Below are 22,163 nucleotides of genomic sequence, written 5' to 3'. Positions count from 1 at the left end.
TTTCACAGTCTTTTTAATTTATTTTATTTATATATGCAAATCTTTTAGGGTATGTACATTTGGTTCACACATGAGAATCAGAATTAGAATAGAAATATGAATCAAATCTATACTATATATAAAAATAAAATTTTCCATTTTAACTTTCCAGTCCAAAAGACTCATATACTATTATGGACCGTTTGGTTCACGGAATAGGCCTGGAATGGCATAGCATTTCCAGTAATGGGCCTATTCCTCTGTTTGGTAACTACTTGTATTCCCAGGAACATTGTTCTCGGGAATGACCTATTCCCCGGCCCCCTGGTATTAGGCTATTCCTGAGTTCTCGGGAATAACCTAAAGTTTCTATTTCCTATTTTACCCCCCAATTAAATTTATTTCCTGTTTCACCACCACCACTATCATCGCCACCGCCGCTACCACCACTAGCACCACCACCCTAGCACCGCCACCACCATCACCGCTGCCACCGCCACCGCCACCGCTACCATCGCCATCGTCGCTGCCACTACCACCATCAGCACCACCACCCTAGCAGCACCACCGCCGCTGCGGCACCGCCCACCACCGCCACCACCATCGCCACCGCCACCAACTCCACCACCGCCGCTACCAACGCCACTGGCACCACCTCCACCACCCTCACATATTTTTATAAGGGTATTTATGTCTTTTAAAACTTATTTAATTTCTATTCCTTAAATCAACCAAACACTATAATGTAATCCTAAAGTATATTCCTTCCGCGAACCAAACAATAGAATAAAATTCCTATTCTATTCCTTGCCTATTCCATTCCTTATGGAATAACATTCCTATTACCTCAAAATTCATTCCGTGAACCAAACATGCTGTTAAGGCTTGTGTAGTATTGTAAAGATATGGTAATACAATTTCTATTCGTACTACAATTGTACATTAAAATATGATAATACAAGTCCTAATACAATATATTTTTTCCAACTTTTCTATTCCTAATACACTTCTAAATTAAAATTACTAATCGTAATAAAATAATAATAATAATAATAATAATAATAATAATAATATTATTATTATTATTATTATTATTATTATTATTATTATTAATCTATACTATTAATAAAAGTAAGGGCGTGTTTACTAACTGAGAATTCTCGGAAATTTCTGAAAATTGAAAACAGGCAATGTGTTTACTATGTTATGTTTCAATTCTCAAAGTTGAGAAAAATTCTCAGTTTTAGAGAAAATTAGAGACACACTCAAAACTTGTTCTCAAATTAGAAAATAACGCGTGAACAGTAACCAGTCCTAGCATCGATTCCTGGCAGCGTTTTTCTTCTTCTTTCTTCCTCATTTTTCTTCACTCTCTTCGCAATCGGGAAAAGGGGCGATTCAAACTCGGCGTTTCTTCCTCATTTTTCTTCACTTTCTTCGCAATCAGGAAAGGTCACGATTCAAACTCGGCGCCTTTCGAGATGCTAATTGAAATCGAGGATATGAATAAAATTCTAGCAAAAGCAGCAAATAATGAAGGAATCGTAGATGATGAGTTGCTTGCGGACCATCTATTCATGAGGTCTCTGAAGCAGTCCAAAAGAAAATTGGACTCACTGGACGACAAAAGAAATCTAGAAAAAATATATGAAGAGAAGCTTCAAAACAAAATTCTGATCGGCGGAGAATTCAATGAACGCAACCAATGGAGAATCTATGATGCATGCAAAGAAAAACTTGCCCGATGCTACCGATCACACCCACCCTCTCAGAGCTTCAAACTCAGCGCCTTTCTCTTCTTCATCTACAGCGGGCGACGTTTTTCTCTTCTTCATCTATAGCCGTCGAACTCAACGCCTTGGCATTGCAGAATGTTTTTTGTGTTCTGTGTTAGGCGAGAAGGGAATAAGGGATTTCATATATTGTGTTCTGTGTTTTGTATAATTGAATTGGGGTTATTGGGCTATTGAAATTGGGGCTATTGTGCTATTAGCAAAATGAATAGCACTTGACAGAATGTTTTTTTATACAAATATTGGGCTATTGACAGAATAATATACATATAAATGAGATTTAGATAAATATTTTGTATAATTTATATACATATAACTTATAAATAAATAAGTAAATATATATATATATATATATATATATATATATATATATATATATATATATATATATATATATATATATATATATATATAATACATATTTAATTTAGTAAGTGGAGAATAAATTTTAAAAATAAGTACCCGTAAACAAGTTTTCAATTTTAGTTTTCGAAAACAGAAAATAGGAAACAGAGAATAGAAACAACTTATATATATTTACTCTGGGCAAATTATAATCATTGATGGTGTACTCAATTTTATTTACAATGTTTTGTCATCATATTTCGTCATGAAACAACTTATTTTAAATTATTGCAATTAATATGTTTTGTAATGGCATTTTAATTTAATAAATGGAGAATGGATTTCGAAAATAAGTACAGGTAAACACGTTTTCAATTTCAGTTTTCGAAAACAGAAGAATAGAAAACAGAGAATTGAAAAGAAAACAGAGAATTGAAAACAGAGAATTTTCGAAAACAGAGAATAGAAAACAGAAAACAGTTTTCTGTTAGTAAACGGGCCCTAAAATTTTCGTCTTCAACTTTCCTGCTCAAACTAATATAAATATTAATTAATTAATTAAAAAATTAATAAAGCTTAATTGGTAACATAATAATAATAATAATAATAATAATAATAATAATAATAATAATAATAATAATAATAATAATATTATTATTATTATTATTATTATGCAATAATAAAATAAAATTTATAATAATACTAATAATAATATCAATAACAATAATAAAAAAAATGAATAAGAATAAGAATAAGAATAGTAGTAATAATACAGAGCAAAATAATATATAAAAAACAGAAAAAAAGAAAAAAAAACGTAATTGATGTGGGATCAACCACATCATTACTGAATGAAAAGGAGCTCAAAAGAGCTCCTCTATATAAGCGGAGCATTGCTCCAAATTGCTGAAGGACCAAATTAAACGACTTTTTTGATTTTTTGTCTCTGGTCAAAATGTTAAAATGATAGATCTGTCAAATTTTTAACGGATTTGTCATTTACTAAACAAGCTAATCATTATATTTGTGTATAGCTATAAATTTTCAACAAAATTAAGTCTGACTCCTATGTTTACACCAAATTATGTGTGGCTTCAACGTCAATCAATATTGTTGGACGTGAAATTTCTCCTAGAAACATAATGAATGCAATCAAGTTTAGAGTGGTGCATACAAAGAAGATGACGATTTGTTTGATGAGGTTACTTATTTGTCACCAACATTGTTTTTTCACGACTTTTTGGATGGGTAGGTGCCTGAAAGTCCTATTGTAACTTTGGAGCCTAACAAGCAATACAATGCAAAGGATAAGGTTATTTCGCTTAAAAGGGGAATATGGAAAAGAATCGATCGTATAAAAAATTTAAGGAAGATTGTGCGAAAATAATGGGACCAAATTGGATATTAATAATTAACCGCCCAAATTTAATAATAACAGGGCGTTTGGTTGGAAGTGGGGAATTATGTGGGAAATGAATTGCAATTCCATAGGAGATGAATTACTGGGAATAAAGTGAGAATTTAAATTACTGTGTTTGGTTTACAGGAATAGAATTATTGGAAATTTCAATTCCAATGTTTGGTATACATGGGAATTGAAGGGGAATAAGTAGTATAAAGTCCAAAATGTCCATTGTTGTTGTGGTATTAATTTTAGGTTAAAAAAAGGAGGCATATTTTTGTCTCATCACTAACTTTTTTTCTTCCCAAAATCCCAGGAATTAAAATCCCAAGGGTACATGGGATTTTAATTCCATGCATGAAAATGTGGGAGTTGCAATTCCATGGAATTGCAATTCCTTCCAACCAAACAAAGGAATTTTATGGCCTTTGGAATTAGGTGGGAATTAAGTGGGAAGAGAATTTAAATTCCCTCCAACCAAACGCCCTATAATATGCTGAAAATTAAAATGACCCCAAAATTAATTGAAACGAAAAAGGAAATGGCCAAACCGCCAAAATAATAGTATATGTAAATTGAAAAAGGAATCTATTATTAATATTTGACTGAAAATATTAAAAAAAGAATCTATTATTAATAATTAACTAATTGATATCTATTAAAAGAATAATTGTCTGAGAATATAAATGACACGGAAATTAGGCCAATTGAAAAAGGAAATGAATATTAATAATTATCTGGAAATTAAAAATGATCTCCACATTTACTATTTCGAAAAAGAACGGATTAACTATAGTATAGATAAATTAAAAAAGTATTTGTTATTAATAATTGACTCAAAATATTAAAAATAAATCTATTACTAATAATTAACTAATTAATATGTATTAAAAAAGAATAATTGACTGAGAATGAAAATGGCACGAAAACTAGACTAATTGGAAAAGGAAATGAATATTAATTCTTGATTAAAAATTAAAAATGATCACAAATTGATTCAAATGAAAAAGGAAATGACCAGACCGCCCAAACAATAGTATATATAAATTGAAAAATGAATCTATTATTAATAATTGGACTGGAAATATTAAAAAAATAATCTATTATTAATAATTAATTAATTGATATGTAGTAACAAAATAATAATTGACTGAGATAAAAAATGGCACGGAAATTATGCCAATTGAAATAGGAAATGAATATTAATAATTGGCTGAAGATTCCGTTGCTACTATCAATGTCGTCTACAAAGAGGTTTTCAATAATGTGTAATTCCAACCAGTGATATTATATTTTCTTTTTATGCAAAGATGACAAAATTGGTATATATCTACACAGAAAATATATCTTCCATACAAATAAATTAGAATAGAAAATTATTTTCTAAAAAAAAAAAAAAAATTAGAATAGAAAATTATTTATATAAATGAGTTGCTAGACAACGTGCAAATTTTCCACTTAATACAAATCATAAATACTGATATATAAAATCTCTAACGTTTAATTTCAACATCGGATGCGTACATCTACACATTGGCTATTAATTGAGCAATAATTTGCTCGAATTCAAGCAATGATAACATGAGAAAATACAGTCGATACAACTCAATTCTTCAATTGCATTATATAATATTCGATGTTATAATTTATATAATTGGATATTGATCCAAATATTCTTAAAATATTATAACAAATCAATTCAGTGCATCACACAAGTGAAAATACTAGTACTTGGTAATGGTATTTAGTTTTAGTGAAAGTATTTTGCATATTTGGTAGTAGGGTGAAATTGGAGTGATTACCAATATTGATCTTTGGTTGTGTATGACTCGAGTGTTTTTTGCACTTTTGGTCCCATGACTATGGTATTACTAACAACTTTGATCCACGACTTTTAAAACTTGTGGTCCACGACTATAACTTTCTTAGCAAATTTGGTCATTTCGGTATATTTTTCGTTCAATTTTTGCCAGAAAATTTTACTCCCCATTTTAACATGGGTAATATTGTCTCTTCCATCTCACAAACTAATAACATAAATAAATAATTAATTAATCAATTAACCACAGCCAGTGGTACGGTGATTGAAATTAAAAGTCACCCAATTCCAATTTCACTTTTCGTTTCACCCTCCTCAGCTCGCTAAACGCCAATTTTTTTTTTTTTTTTGAGAGAAGTTGACAGAGTTACGAGACTGTGATAATGAAGCATTTAGCGAGGAGGGTGAAACTGAAAGTGGAATTGAGTGACTTTTAATTTCAATCACCGTACCACTGGTTGCGTTTATTTATTTATTTATTTATTTATTTATTTATTTATTTATTTATGTCATTAGTTTGTGAGATGCAAAAACAATATTACCCATGCTAAAATGGGGAGTAAAAATTTCCGGCAAAATTGAACGGAATGACCAAATTTGCTAAGAAAGTCATAGTCGTGGACCGATTCTACAAGTTTTAAAAATCGTGGATCAAAGTTGTTAGCGACACCATAGTCGTGGGACCAAAAGTGCAAAAAACTCTGTTTGACTTTACAATGAGAATAAATGTTTAAAAATACAAAAACAAAAAATCAAGGTAATTGATCCTAATATAATGACATCAAAAGAATCAATATGAACAAAAAAAAAAATCAAAGCAATAATATAAAAGTACTAATTAATCCAAACTTAAAAATTAGATTATCAATGAGATGGAATGATATCCCTTTTTAATTAATTAGGGAATGAGATTTTTAATTGAATGGGTAATGAAATTTCAAGAAAAATTGTACTTTTCGTCCCTAAGTTATAGAGTAATTGTAGAATTCGTCCCTAAATTATCATTGACATTTCACTTTTTGTCATTTCGTGTTCACTTTTCGTCCATGAGTTATACTAAAATTGCAAATTCTGTCCCTAATATTGTTTTATTAGTAAATTGATGAAAAGTGCAACATCAATGATAACTTCCGTCCCTAATGTTTTATTAGTAAAGGCACGAAAAATGCAACATCAGTGATAACTTAGTGATGAAAAGTGCAAATTTTCCTAAAATTTCATAGTTGTGTTTTAAAAAGTTATCAACCAAACACTAAATATAATTTTGATTCTCATTCTTAGTATGTAAATCTATGAACCAAACACACCCTTAGATCTTACTGGTTTTAAATTATTAATTAATGCTTTACTTTAGTAGCTATAACTCCATTAAATATCACTACTCTCATTTCTAGTTTATCATTAGAGGCCGGGTAAACTTATGGCGTTTAGTAATTCTGTTTCAGATTTTTCTATTTGTTTTTTTAAAGCTTAATCTGGATCCTTCTATTTTAGTCATGCTTTTAAATACAGGTTGTATTTGTCTATTACTAAAATCCATGTATATTTCTTTTGGTATTGTTAGTTTAGATCAGAATTTCCTTTCTGTTCAAGTGGTCTTATGATTTCATTGTTAGGGAATACTATATTCATATCATTTTGTTTCCTTGCATGATTTCATTCTAGGCAAGGCTAATTCAAATTAAACATCATTATTATCAATTGCAATTCTTTGCAATCTTGAAAACCCATTACCACATAGGACAAGTAGGTAACTTGGAGAGTGTGGTTGAATAGAAGAGACTTATCCATCCTTAATCAAAGGTTAAGGAATGGAGCAGCCTTAAATTTCTAGGTTAACTGTCTCATCCAAAAGTGTGTCTACAATTCAGCAAAGAGATTAGTCACTCTGTCCGACAGTAAAAACCCTAGATATACCCAAGAAAAAACATAAGAAATCATGAATATACCCAAGAAAAAACATAAGACAAGTATGTGTCGACACGAATTTAGCTTACCGATTCAGTAAGAAGAAATATTTCCCACAATTTGAAGGGTTATTTCAATGATCAAATTTGACATACCCGTCTCCAAAACTAAGAGCCTCTTCCGGCCATCAGCAAACCCCACTTTATTTGTCATTGAAAATTTCTCCATCTACATTACACCTAAGCCTCATTTTTTTTTTTTTTGGGGAAATGAAAATAGAAAATGTATTTATTTTACTAATTTAAAAACAGTATGTGAACGAAGAATAAAAACTAAATAAATGAATACTGAAAAATTAAAGAATGTTCGTTCTTCTAAAAAAATACAAATCAATCTAACTAAAAAATAACTAGATAGACCATTACATTTCTGATAAATTACAACTTCAGATTTGATCATCAAAATCACTATAAATAAAATGGTCAATAAGAAAATCGAAAGACTGGTAAGGCTGGTTGTAGATATTCTCTGGAATAAAAGAATTAGTGTTAATGAATTGAGGATCATTATAGGCAGGGTCATTCTCGAACTTGAAGCCATCCTGGAAAGTTAACATTTCATTGGGCGGGAATGAGAATCGCACCTGTTGGATGTTCTCATCACTCCTTTCATTGTTCTCAAACTTCACTTCATTGACCAACTGAGCTGCCAATATGGACTCCTCACTTTTTCCATCTTGAGGGGGACATGGAGGGACCTCTGCGGACTCCTCACTTTTTCCATCTTGAGGGGGACATGAAGGGACCTCTGTGGTCAATTGAGCTCCCCATGCAGACTCTTCACTTTTTCCATCTTGAGGACCTGCCAATATATATATATACTGGTTTTACACGCGCATTGCGTGAATGAGTTAATGCCTAATATTTATAATTAAATAAGTATTTGAAAGTATATCAATGCAATATTATATATGAGAAGTTCATACATGACTGGGATCTTAGTGTAGGAAACTGTGGATTTTTCTTGTTCTGTATATGACTGAGATCTTAGTTGTACTATGAACTCTTGATCTTGCAAGCGCTTGTTGATATTTTGCACTAGTTGTTGTGGAAGTATTAAATAAAATATTAATAATTATTATATTTGTATAAGGTTCTTGAATAGTGTCTCTTTTTTTTATTTTCATAACTTGGTACTTAATAATAACAATAATAACTATGCAAGTAGCCCAAATACTGATGGTGTGTGTTTTGTTAAAAAAATTATTGAACTGATATAATATCAATGAATGAATCAACTGTACCAGTCCTTTAGGTGTTTTGCTCATTGTTCATTTAGTTCAACCATTATTGTCGAATGAATTATTATAAATAAAGAAATTTCTAATTTAAGGAATTTAGATGAGTAGTAAAAATTTAAAAATTTTAAATATAATGTAACCCAAATATATTGGACAGTTGGTTAATATAATGTAACCCAAAAGTCAAAACGCTAAAAAAGTGTTTGGTTATTCAGCAATTTGAAGCAACAATTTGTCCCAAACTACTGAAAATACAAACATTGCAATTTATAACATTTTCACTTAGCGTTTTAGAAAGTGATTTCCTGTAACCACCCCTTTATTTATTAAAAAAAAAAAAAGTTACTATGGAGCCGTTTCGACTCCTTAAATGACAAGAGCCAGTTTAACTAGCTCACTGCTTCACAATCAACGGATGGGAAGCTTAACTAGCTCACTGCTTACCCATCAACGGATGGGAAGCTTAATGTTAGAATGTGAGAAAAACCGCAAAACTAAGGGAGCCAAAGTTCGGCTCCCCATATGTTTTTTATTTTATTTTATTTTATTTCTTTTAATAAATTATTATTATTATTATTATTATTATTATTATTATTATTATTATTATTATTATTATTATTATTATTATTATTATTATTATTATTATTATTATTATTATTATTATTATTATTATTATTATTATGTATACCTTTTAGGTCATGTGTTAATCTAAATAGCAAATTTTTTTAAATATTTTTTTTTTACAAACCATTGATATAATTCGCTGGTCAAACCCGCTAATATAATCCGCTATTTTCTAACTGCTAACACAATCCACTAATGCTAGTCGCTAACCGCTGATTGCTAAATAAAGACATTGCGAGATAATTTCCCACTTCAATTTGTTGTGTGATTTGAATACTCTTTGTCAACAAATCCCCCTAATAGTTAATATGATTGACTTAATTTTTTTTTTTTAATTTTTCATGTTATTAATAAAATACTTGGTAAATAAATTTATAGCATTATTTTGTATTATAACTTTGATATTTAAATTAAAAATAGTGTGCAAAAAAAAAAAAAAAGAGATAATGGACAATGTAGTGAATATAATCAATTGATGAATTTGAATGTAAAGAATTTTTACATTGGAGAAAAATAAAGATAATATAACTAATGGAATTATTTATGTTAATTAATTTATTGATGATGAACAAATTTTTTTTGAACAAAGACATTGTAGGGATAATGTAGCGAATATAATCAATGGATGAATTTGAATGTAAAGAATTTTTACATTGGAAAAAAAATAAAGACAATATAACTAATGAAATTATTTCTCTTATTTAATTTATTGATAATGAATAGTTTGCTTTGAATAAATGCATTGTAGACACATAATTCTAAATTAAAGAAATGCATATGTATTTTTTTTTTGTAGTACTAGTTATGCAAATTTTGATTAGGATGAGGTTCGAACATAAGATCTTTCTTATTGAAATCAATGAGTAAGTTAACGGAGAATATAATTTTTAAGGGAATTTTGATTGTGATGAGGTTCGAACCTAAGATCTTTCTTATTGAAATCATATAATTAAGGATAAATTTGAAAATCTCAAAGATAAATTAAAATCTGAACCATTCATTTGATTTAATAATTTGACGATTATTTTTTCTATCCATTATAGGCCTAACTTCTTTTGGCTCTTATATTAGTACTAGTTTTGTACGCGCATTGCGCGATTGGATAATGCCCAATATTGTTTTTTAAAATAAGTACTTTAAAGTATATCAAGGCAAGATTATATTGAAATTGTTAATGCATAGATAATTAAATGTTGAATTTGCATATTTAAATAGGTAATTCTAAGTTTACAAATGCAAGATAATATAGTCAAGATTGATTATAATTCTCAATAAAATAATTGTATAGGTATGGTTGAAACCAAATACGGGACATAAGGGAGAGCAAATAAAAATTAGGGCATAAAATATTAAATATATACTAATATTGAAGAGCTAACTGCTGATTGTCAAACAAGGACATTGCGAGATAGTTTCCCACCTTAATTTGTTGTGTGATTTGAATACTCTTTTTGTCAATAAATCCCCCAAGTAATTAATATGATTGGCTTAATTTTTTTTTTTTTAAAACAATTATTATTATTATTATTATTATTATTATTATTATTATTATTATTATTATTATTATTATTATTATTATTATTATTATTATTATTATTATTATTATTATTATTATATGTATACCCTTAGGTCTACATGTTAATCTAAACAGCTAATTCTTTTCAAATATCTTTTTACCAACTGTTGATATAATTCGCTGGTCAAATCCGCTAACGCTAACCGCTAACTGCTGATTGTCAAATAAGGACATTGCGAGATAGTTCTCACTTCTATTTGTTGTGTGATTTGAATACTCTCTTTGTCAACAAATCCCTCAAGTAGTTAATATGATTGGCTTTATTAATTATATTTTTTAAATTTTTTCATGGTATTAATAAAATACTTGGTAAATAAATATATAGCATTATTTTGTATTATAACTTTGATATTTAATTAAAAAATAGTGCACAAAAAAGCTAATAGACAATGTAGTGAATATAATCAATTGATGAATTTGAATTTAAAGAATTTTTACTACATTGGAGAAAAATAAAGACAATATAACTAATAAAATTATTTCTCTTATTTAATTTATTGATAATGAATAATTTTTTTTAATAAAGACATTGTAGGGGCAAGTAGCGAATATAATCAATTGATGAATTTGAATGTAAAGAATTTTTATATTGGAGAAAAATAAAGACAATATAACTAATGAAATTATTTCTCTTATTTAATTTATTGATAATGAATATTTTTTTTGAATAAAGACATTGTAGACACATAATTCTAAAATAAAGAAATGCATATGTATTATTTTTTTGTGGTAGCTACTAAATTATTATTTAATTATATAATAATTTAATAAGAGTAAAATAGAGTACTAATTATGCCAACTTTGATTGGGATGAGGTTCGAACCTAAGACCTTTCTTATTGAAATCAATAAGTTAAGGGTGAACTAACAGAAATTAACGGAAAATATAATATTTAACGGAAAAGTTAACGGATAATCATATTCATTAAGGATAAATTATGAAATCTTAAGGAAAAATTAAAATATGATCAATCTGAGCCATTCATTTGATTAAAAAATTTGACCGCCATTTTTTCTACCCATTATAGGCCTAACTCTCTTGGGCACTTATTAGTATAGTAGATATAGATAGATAGATATATGTGTAAGCTATCAATTATTTGTGTTTTATTTTTTAAAAAAACATTTGTATATAGCAAGGATATATTAGAGATTTAAAAAAAAAAAATCTAAAAAATTTAAACAAACCAAACATCTTAATAATTTTCTAGATACTTTAGGGCCCGTTTGAAAATGATTTTCTGAAAATGATTTCTAGAAAATGACTCGTTTTCTAAAAAATATTTTTATCTTTTGGTGTTTGTTTGAAGACCAAAAATTATCTCTTTTTTTTTTTCCTCTTTGAGTGAAAGTTAAGAAAAATTGTATTTTTTGTTTGGGTAATTGAACATATTATTTGTTATAAAATAATAATAATAATAATAATAATAATAATAATAATAATAATAATAATAATAATACATAAACTAGCTTGAAGATAGATGAGAGATAAGAGAGTGCCAGAAAAATAAAGAATTCAGAAAATATTGTTCAAAAAAAAGAATCCAGAAAATATAATGTCTTCCGACTTTAAAATATAATCTAGGAAGACTGATGGATTTAATTAACCCGGGGTGGACCCGAATCAACAAATCCGGATAAGAGTATAATAAGAATAATAAACGAATAATATAGAACGATGTCGTAAAGGTCGCTGGGGACCGTATATTATATTAATTGCCGTAGTATTTGGCTATTACGAAGATCCGATAGGACAAAGTGTGTAATAATAGTATAATGTGGAATGAATTGCCCCTCGTTAGGACAAGTAGGGGGGTTTTTATACAAGCAAACCCCCCAACCGCCTCCCCTTAAATCGGGGGTGGTTAGATCTCAAGTTTGACCGGGCCCGGGTGGACCGGGTCGGGTCGGGTCCCGAGCCCGGGTGGTGCCGAGCTCGGGTAGGACCGAGCTCCCCGACCCGAGCTCCACGTAGGTCGGCTCGGGTCGGGGCACCTCCGTGGTGCTCCGGGTCCGCGTTGCTCTTGGGCACCTCCGTGGTCCCCCGGGTCCGTGCTGCTCCTGGGCACCTCCGTGGTCCCCCGGGTTCGTGCTGCTCTTGGGCACCTCCGTGGTCCCCGGGTCCGTGCTGCTCTTGGGCTCCACCAAGGTGCTCCGGGTCCATGTTGCTACCCCGGGTCGGGTCGTGGGTATAATATATCCATCATGAGTCCCCCACTCTCTTCGTTGCGAGTGGAAGTCAACGAAGGAGAGTATCCGTACGCCGACCCGAGCCCCCGGGGTGGAAAATTCCGAGCTCCCAAATTTAGCCGACCCCCTCCGAGAATTAAATCCCGGATAGAATTCTTGCTCCGTGAAAAATTTCTTCAGATAAGTTAGAATCCCTACAAAGGTGCAGATTTCCCTATAAAGTCTTGGAAATCTCCCATAATAAATCCAAACAACTTTTCATCTCTTATCCCCATAAATTCTCTCTCTTCCCAATCCCTTTTTTGAATTTCAAAATTGGTCAAATCTTATCCCCTCTCTCTCTTCCCAATCCCTTTTTTGAATTTCAAAATTGGTCAAATCTTATCCCCTCTCTCTCTTCCCAACAATCTATAAAAACCCCCCCATTCCCTTCACATTTTTTCCACACCACTCTCCCTCACTAGCAAAAATTCTCCCAAACTCTCCTCAAGTCACAAGTGCTCTCCCGGGTTTCCTAGTCAAGTTCTTGCTCCGCGGTCGGTTAGTTCCTCCTCTTTCCTCTTTCCTTTCACCCATTCCTCCGCAGATTTTTTTTTTTTTCGTTTTCCGGCCAGCTCGCCGCCGGTCGCCGCCGAGCTGCCGCCGCCCTCCGGCCGAGCAGCACCGAGCTGCTGCCCACGGCCACCGGTGGAAGGTCCGGCCGACCCCCCTCGGGGTGCACGCACCTCCACTCCTTTGGTCCCCCCATTTTGTATGCTCCCTAAATTCGGGTACACGTACCTCCCCCTTTTTGGTCCTCCTACCTTGTGCTCCTCAATTTCGGGTGCACGTACCTCCCCCTTTTTGGTCCTCCTGCCTTGTGCTCCTCAATTTCGAGTGCACGTACCTCCCCATTCTTGGTCCACCCTCCTTGTATGTCCTTCAACTTTGATCTAAACGTGTTAGACTCCATTAGTGATAGTGAAGTCGATATGAGTGACCCCAACAACTCTGTCAATGGGTTTCCTTCCCCTGGCAACGAGGCTACCGACCTCCACGGGCTCCCTGGGCCCGGCCACCCCCACCGTATCGAGCCCGCTGCCGACCCCGAGCCGGTAGAGTACACCTCTCTGGGGCAGGACACTCCACGTACTACCCTTGTCGACCTCTCACGCGGTCAGTTGGACAGGGCCGTGAGAGCTGCTGGGCCGGGTGTTGAGGTAGTGGAGCCCTCTGCTGGTGATAATGTTACGGAGCCCCCGAGCCGCCATCATTTTGGCCTTCATGTCTTATCTCTTTTAAACGGGTTCCGTTTTCCTATCCATCCTTTCACTGTGGACCTTCTCAACTTCTACGAGATTGGTCCGGGTCAGTTAGTCCCGAACTCCCATTATGTGATTCTGGCCTTCCACTTGAGGTGTCAGGAAATCCGGGTCGAGCCCTATCTCGATTTGTTTAATTTCCTCTTTCATGTCACTGTTTCTTTGGGCCGCTTGAGTAAGGGTTGGGTGGCTTTCTCGGCTCGCCCACACATGAAGATTATCCAGGACATCCAATCCTCAAATCACCAGTGGAAGCCCATGTTCGTTTATGTCTCTGTGGGTCCTGAGCTGCCCTTTGCGTTCTCGTGGAATACTCGCTTCCGAAAGCACGTGACCCCCCGGGAGAATGAGGATCTGATGAGGGACGTGCATGCCTTCCGCCACCCGGGTCCTCGTATCTATATAGCGCCCCTGCTGACCGAGGAGAACATGGTGCGCCTGGGCTTCACCCCGGGTACTTCGCTGCCGCCATCGCCTCCGGTCCGCCGTGATGATGTTTCCGACCCTGATCAAGGCCGTGACGATGTCCCCGACCCCGGCCGCAGCCCCGGCCCCGACCCCATCTCGGTGGATTTGCCGTCCGGGGATGAGGAGGACTTGGAGAGCTCGGGGGAGCTCGCCTTCGAGATTCTTCGTGTCCCTACGCCCGAGGCCGACCCCCTCAATTCGGCTGCTGCAGCGCCCTCTCATATGGATTCGCCGGTGTCCTTGTCCGAGAGCGAGTTGACGCTGTCCATTGCCATCCCGGGAGGTCCATATTCATTAATCCCTGCTTATCTTCTTCCTTTGTACACATTTGATTTACTTTTAAATGCGCCTTGTATAACCTTGCTTGTGCGACTGTTGACAGGTAGAGCAGGTACTATGCCGCCCCGCCGGGTGCAGCTTCTGGAGGAGATTCGGGAGTCTCGGGCGTCCAAGAGACGCAGGACTGCGGGGGGAGGTACGAGCCAGGCCGCCCAGGCTCCCACCTCTGGGCAGCGTACTGGTCCCGAGGTGGCCCCACCGGCCCCTCTCATTGCTCCTCGCCCCCCTCTCCCCCCGCCTTCGGCCCCACTGCGCGTGAGTCCCGCGCGCAGCTCTGTGGACCGCGTCCACGCTCGTGCTGTGCTTCAGCCCGTAGTCACTGCTACTGCTCCCGGTGTGGAGTGCTTCCAGGTGGAGGATGCTGCTACTTACGCCTATGAGGTAAAAAATTTCTTGTTTTACTTCTATTCGATAGGTTCGAGAATGTTTCCCTTACTCTATCTGTTTGTAGGTTGTGCAGCGTTGGCTACTGCTTGCCAACGCTTATGAGGCTTCCCAGGTGCGGGTGGGTGCGCTCACCCATGCTATGGAGGTTGCCAGGCGGTCCCACCAGACTGAGCTGGAGAGGTTACGTAGAGAGCGACAGGTAGAGGTGGAGGGGCTACGTGGGGAGCTCTCCCGAGCTGTGCCCACCTTCTTGGCGTCCGAGGATTTCAGGACTAGAGCCATGTCGTACGCCCGTGATCACATGGCCGAGCTGGTGGAGGAGTGGTTGGCCTCCGATGAGGGTCAACGCCGGGTGGCTACTGAGACTTATTCATCGTACGAGGCCGGACGATATACAATGCAGGAGCAGATTTATCGCGTCCTCCGTGAGAAGGACAGCACCTTCGACCCTGTGAGCAGGGGTCTGCCGGAGGTAGAGCCCAACCCGGATGAGCCTAGCCCTGATCTGACCGCTCTTGATTCCCCACGCTGACGGGCGGGAACCGGACGCTAGAGGAGCCCATAGACCTGGCTGCCCTTGATCGATACGTTGCTGAGAACCCCCTCCCGTCCGGCACCGTTCCTCCTGACTTGGAGGGTCTCCAGTTTCCCGAGACCTTGGAGGAGTATGCTGCAGAGTGCCAGGCCAGTGATGCTGCCCGCGGTGGTTCGGATGCGAGTATTTAGATTTGTTTGGACTTCTTGTTTTGATATTTTGTAGCCCATGAGGCCAACACTTGCTTCTTTTGTTATGCTAAACTCGTTACTTCAACTGCTTTAGCTAGTACGAACTGATTTCCCCTTTTTGATATGTGTCATACTCGGATGTTATGGCTACTGCTCCTTTGCTTCAGTAACGGGTGCCACCTTTCACCTGCTATCGCCTTTCCCCGAAATACTTGGTTTTTTTTTTTTTTGCCACCTCGGCGGCTTGCCGAGGCCGGCCTCGGCAGCTGGCCGAGGTAGGCGAGGTATATATATATATATATATATATATATATATATATATATATATATATATATATATATATATATATATTTTTTGGCCATGTGTTAGCCTCTTCAACAAAGTCCTATGAGACTATGTCCTCGGGCTCTCCCGTCGGGGTTGGTACGCGAGGCCGGACCTCGTGCCCCCTTAGGGTATGTTAGCCTCTCGGGCTAAGTCCTTCCGGACTACGCCACTGGGCTCTTCTTTCGGGGTTTGTACGCGAGGTCGGACCTCGTGCCCCCTTAGGCTGCGCCAAACCGCTTGGGCCCAGTCCTGCCGAACCAAACCACCGGGCTCCTCCGTCGGGGTTTATACGCGAGGTTAGACCTCGTGCCCCTTTAGGGTGCGCGTTAGCTGCTCGGGCACAGTCCGACGGGACTGTGCCACCGGGCTCTTCCGTCGGGGTTGGTACGCGAGGTCGTCCCTCGTGCCCCCTTAGGGTGCGTCCTCCGTCGGGGTTAGTACGCGAGGCCGGACCTCGTGCCCCCTTAGGGTCCGCGGGGGGGGGGGGGAAGACATGAGTGAGCACTCGTTCCCCCCCGTTTCACGATTTTTTTTTTAAGGGAGATAAAATGCATGAGAACCAACTTTGTAACAAAAGGATCCTGCGCACAATGTGTTCTGTAATATGCGATTTTATTCCGACTACTGCCGCTCACTAAGACATTATTAGGGGAGGGGAATGGTCTCCCTCCTAGAATATCAACGCCAAGACCCACCTCTCACGTGGTAGGTCTCAGCAGGTGCTCTGAGCTCCAGACCCTGGCTATCATCTTTCCTTTGGGAGTTTTGAGCTTGTAGCTGCCCGGGCGGACCACGGCTGCTATAATGTACGGGCCCTCCCAATTAGGGGCAAACTTTCCTCCGGCTTGGGGTTGGCTCGCCTCCCTTCTCCTGAGCACATAGTCACCTACTTGGAAATAGCGGGGTCGGACCCGCTTATCGTGGTATGCCTTGGTCTGCCTCTGGTAGTTTTCAGCTCGAATCGCGGCTGCTTCGCGCCTGTCATCAATCATGTGGAGGTCATTTCTATGGTGCTCCTCGTTCGTGTCAGGGTCGTAGTCCTCCTCCCGCCGGGAAGGTATGACTACCTCCGCTGGAGCTCGAGCTTCGAAACCGTAGGCTAAGGAAAAAGGTGTCTCCCCAGTAGCCCTCCGGGGGGGGTGGTGCGGTAGGCCCAAAGAATGGCGTCGAGCTCCTCCACCCACGCTCCCCCAGCGGATTCCAGTTTCTTTTTCAGGCCGCCCACAATGGTGCGGTTGGCATTTTCCACCTGGCCATTTGCTTGAGGGTAGCACACTGCTACTCAGCTGTGAGTAATGTGCCATTCTGCACAGAACCCCTCGAACTCTTGCCCCTCGAATTGGCGTCCGTTGTCGGTGATGAGTTGCATCGGGACCCCAAAACGGCACAAAATATTTTTGTGCACAAAATATTTTTGTACACAAAGTGCTTGCAACGGGCACTTGTTATGGTTGCCAGCGGTTCCGCCTCTGCCCACTTGGTGAAGTAGTCCACTGCTACTATGAGGTACTTCATTTTTCCCGACCCCATGGGCAGAGCTCCCACTAGGTCCACTCCCCACCTGGAGAAGGGGATGACCGAGCTGATGGGGGTGTAGCTCGTGGCTGGCCAGCCGGGGGTGACTTGGAAGTGTTGGCAGGTCTCGCAACCCCGGGCATAGTCGGCGCACTCCTTGGCCATTTTGGGCCAAAAGTACCCCTGTAAGATGGCCCTCCGGGACATGGCGAAGGCCCCCTGGTGGGCTGAACAGGTCCCTTCGTAGATTTCTTCCATGACTGACCTGGCTTCGTCTGGGTACAAGCAGCGCAGCAAGGCGCCGTTATAGGACCTCTTGTAGAGTATGTCCCCCATGACCACGTACGTGGGGGCTCGCCGTTTCACCAGCTTGGCGTCGACCTCGTCGGGAGGTAGCGTGCCTGTCTTCTTGTACTCCTTGAGGTGGTCCAACCAGCAAGGAGGTCGGATTTGCACGGGTAGGACCGGGTAGGCGTCCAGGCTCGACCTCTTGAAATCTTCAATTCGGGCTATTTTGGAGATATGTTTCGGGGCCCCTTGGGCGAGCTTGGATAACATTTCAGCATCTGTGTTCTGGTCTCGGGGTACCTGTAGGACCTCATAACTGATCAGCTGCCCCAGTAGCTGGAGCACCACGTCCCGGTACCTCCTCATTCTTTCATCACTTGCTTCAAATTCACCTGTGACCTGTCCCACCACGAGTCTAGAGTCACATCGGATTTTGAGCTTCTCCACCCTCATATTTAGTGCGAGGCGGAGCCCTCCCAGGAGTGCTTCATACTCGGCCTCGTTGTTGGATAATTTGAACGCGAAGCGGAGGGCGTAGTAGGCCCGAAACCCCTCTGGTGTTATGAGGACGACTCCACCTCCGCAGCTTTTGGTGCTGGAGGACCCGTCCGTTGAGAGGGTCCACCACTCCTCGTCTTCGTCCCTGACCCGCTCCGTTGCCTCCCGGGCAGTGCACTCGACTATAAAGTCAGCCAGCGCCTGCCCCTTGATGGCGGGTCGGGGCTTGAATTGGATGTCGAACTGGCTCAGCCACATGGCCCACCTGACCAGCCTGCTTGCCGACCCCGAGGCCCTCAGTACTGCGTCTAGTGGCTGGTTGGTGAGGACCTGCACGGGGGTGGGCCTGGAAGTAGTGGTTCAGCTTCTTTGCCGTCGCATCTACTGCAAAAATGGCTTTTTCCACGGGTGTGTACCTGATCTCTGCTCCCCGTAGAGCTCGGCTCGTGTAGTATACGGGCCGCTGGACCCCCTCGTCGTCCCGGACCAGCACGGAGCTGACCGCGGCCTGCGAGATGCCCAAGTACAGATATAGGACCTCCCCCTTAACGGGTTTGGCCAGGGGGGAGCGACATCAGGTACGTCTTGAGGTCTTCGAACGCCTTCTGGCACTCCTCGGACCATTCGAAGCACTTAGTCTTTTTTAGGACTCCAAAGAACGGCAAGGCCTTCTCGGCTGACCTCGAAAGGAAACGGCCCAGGGCTGCCAATCGCCCGTTGAGGCGCTGGACCTCCCTGAGGGACCTCGGAGGTTCCATGTCCAGGATGGCCTTGACCTTGTCGGGATTGGGCTCAATGCCCCTCTTCGAGACTATGTACCCCAAAAATTTCCCCCCGTGCACCCCGAAGGTGCACTTTTTGGGGTTCAGCCGTAAATTGAAGCGTTGCATAATTGAAAATACCTCGGTAATGTCATCTGTGTGGAGGTCGGCGTCGGTGCTCTTGACGATCATGTCGTCGACGTAGGCTTGGAGGTTGCGACCGAGGACCTGCTTGAACACCTTGGCCACCATTCGGGTGTAGGTGGCACCTGAATTTTTCAGTCCGAAATCCATAACCTTGTAGCAATAGACCCCCTCTGGCGTGGTGAAGGCTATTTTCTCCTCGTCAGCCTCCTCCATGAAAATTTGGTGGTACCCCGTGAACGCATCTAGGAAGCTCATAAGGGCACACCCTGCAGTCTCGCCCACCAGTTGATCGATGTTGGGGAAGGGAAAGGGGTCCATAGGGTAGGCCTTGTTGAGGTCGATGTAGTCCACGCACATCCTCCAGGTGGGCGGCTTTGGGGCGAGGACTACGTTGGCCAGCCAGGTGGGGTATATGACCTCCCTAACATGACCAATCTCCAGCAGTGTGTAGACCTCCTTTTCGACGAACTCCCTCCTCTCGGCGGAGAGGTACATTTTGCGTTGCTGGATTGGCCTGACCGCGGGGTCGACGGCCAACTTGTGTGTGATCACGTCTCGGCTGAGGCCCGGCATATCCTCGGGACCCCATGCAAAGACCTCCTTGTAGCTCCTGATGGTGTTGATTATCCGTGCCCGGAGCTCGGCCGGGAGGCCGACCCCTACCTTCACAACCCGGTCGGGTCGGCTGAGGTCGAGGATGACCTCCTCTGTCTCGACCACGGGCTTGGCCCGAGGTCGACCTTCCTCCTCCTGAAATGCCTTCTCGGCGATGGTATGTATCTGGAGGTCCTTTTGACCAATCTGGCGGCACGCCTTCAAGTAGCAGCTGCGGCTTACCTTTTGGTCCCCCCGGGCGACCCCGACCCCGGTCGGTGTCGGGAACTTGAGACACAGGTGCTCCATGGAGTACTTGTTGGGGTCCCCCCTCGTCGATATCTTCATGCACTCCTCCTTCGGGAATACCACGATTCCTTGGTCCTCCGCATGCGCCAAGATAGTACCCACGGGTTGTGTTAGCGGGGTGAGATAGCGTGTGGGGTTCATCCTGGGCCCCTCAGCATACTCACGTCAATGTGGTTGGGGCGCCTTGCGCTCCTCCTGGGGTGCCTTGTCTTTTCGACCTCTTCCTTCTTCCTGCTCCTTCTTCTTCTTCTCGGCAGCCTCGGCGTCAGCGTACCTTGCTGCCTTGTCCATCAGGTCGGTGTAGGTCCTGGGGGGGGTACCTGATGAGGTCCTGGTGAAAAGCGCCCGACCTCAAGTTGTTCCGGAAAATTACTATGGCCGATTTCGCATCAAAGTCGGCGACCCCCATGACCTCTTTCTTCCACTTGTTGAGGTACTCGGCTAGTGATTCCGAGCTCCCCTGCTTCAAATCACACAGGTCGGTAATTTGCTTCTTCCGTTGTATGCTGGTGGCGAAATGGGATAGGAACTGCCGGGTGAGGTCCGCAAAGGTGGAGATGGACCCCGCCGGGAGGGATCCGAACCAGTCATGCGCCTGCCCGTCCAGGGTGGCGAAGAACCCCTTGCACAGGATGGCGTCTGTCGCCTCGGTGATCATCATGGCGGCTCTGTACCTGGTCAGGTGTGCCCGTGGGTCCGTGGTCCCTGAGTACGCTTTAATGGTGGGAAAGCGAAAATCTCGAGGTAAGGGTTCCTCCATGATGGCGTTTGCGAACGGGGAGGACAACACATCCTGGGGCTCCGGGGATCCGTCCCTCTCGTCGAACTTCCTCTGGAGCTCATCCATCCTCCTCCGCAGCTGCTCGACCTCTACCCGATGGGAGCTCGGAGCTCTACCATTCGTTTCCCCTGATCGTTCGACCTGGGAGGCCTGTGCACGCCGAGGCGGGACTCGGGTCCCCAGTCCCGGTGACCCCGCGGGCCTACCTCTTGTCGCGGCGGGGCCCAGGGCCCGCGGCTCGGCGACCTCCGGGTGACTGCCTACGGGAGCAGGATTCTGCTGGTGGAGGCTCATTAGCAGCAGGCCTTGTGCCCAACCTCTCCCGGGCTGGCATCCGGTCGCCCAACCTTTCCAGGGCGGGCCTGGTTTGGGTTGGGGCCCTTCCATCGTCGTCACGCTGGCGGTCTCGGCGGGAGTCCCCTCTTCCCCACCTCTCCGATGGTCGAGGCGAGTTGACCTCCCCCTGGGTGACAGGTGCCTGGGGCGGTCGGGTGCTCGGGCCGCTGCGCCCCCGGGTGGGAGGAGGCGGAGGCGACACCGGCGCCCCTCCGGTGGCGCCTAAGGCGGCTTGTTCCTCTGCTCGGAGGCCCGCCGCGACGCGCGCCAGCGCGGTGGAAGCTTATTCAAAGACCGCCACCCCCTCCCGATGAGTGCGCGAGCTGGAGCGGGGGCGACAGGGGGTGCTGGTGGCGCACCACTGCTACGGTGGTTAGTGAGCTGGGCCCTCAGATCCTCCCCCGACCTGGCGGAGGCGGCTGGTTGGATGCTGGGGGCGGGGGCCCCGTT

General features: G+C 41.3%; 1 protein-coding gene across 1 annotated transcript; it reads right to left on the bottom strand.

Moving 5' to 3' along the window:
• Nucleotides 1–17,762: 17,762 nt before the first annotated feature.
• LOC109154385 lies at nt 17,763–19,043 on the bottom strand. Its single transcript, XM_019302188.1, has one exon. The coding sequence runs from the start codon at nt 19,041–19,043 to the stop codon at nt 17,763–17,765; it is 1,281 nt and encodes a 426-aa protein (XP_019157733.1).
• Between the last annotated feature and the right edge of the window lie 3,120 nt (nt 19,044–22,163).

This window comes from Ipomoea nil, unplaced genomic scaffold, assembly GCF_001879475.1.
Source record: "Ipomoea nil cultivar Tokyo-kokei standard unplaced genomic scaffold, Asagao_1.1 scaffold2647, whole genome shotgun sequence".
Classification (NCBI taxonomy): domain Eukaryota; kingdom Viridiplantae; phylum Streptophyta; class Magnoliopsida; order Solanales; family Convolvulaceae; genus Ipomoea; species Ipomoea nil.
Note: the sequence above shows the minus strand (reverse complement) of the source record. Positions and strands in the feature narration are given on the sequence as shown.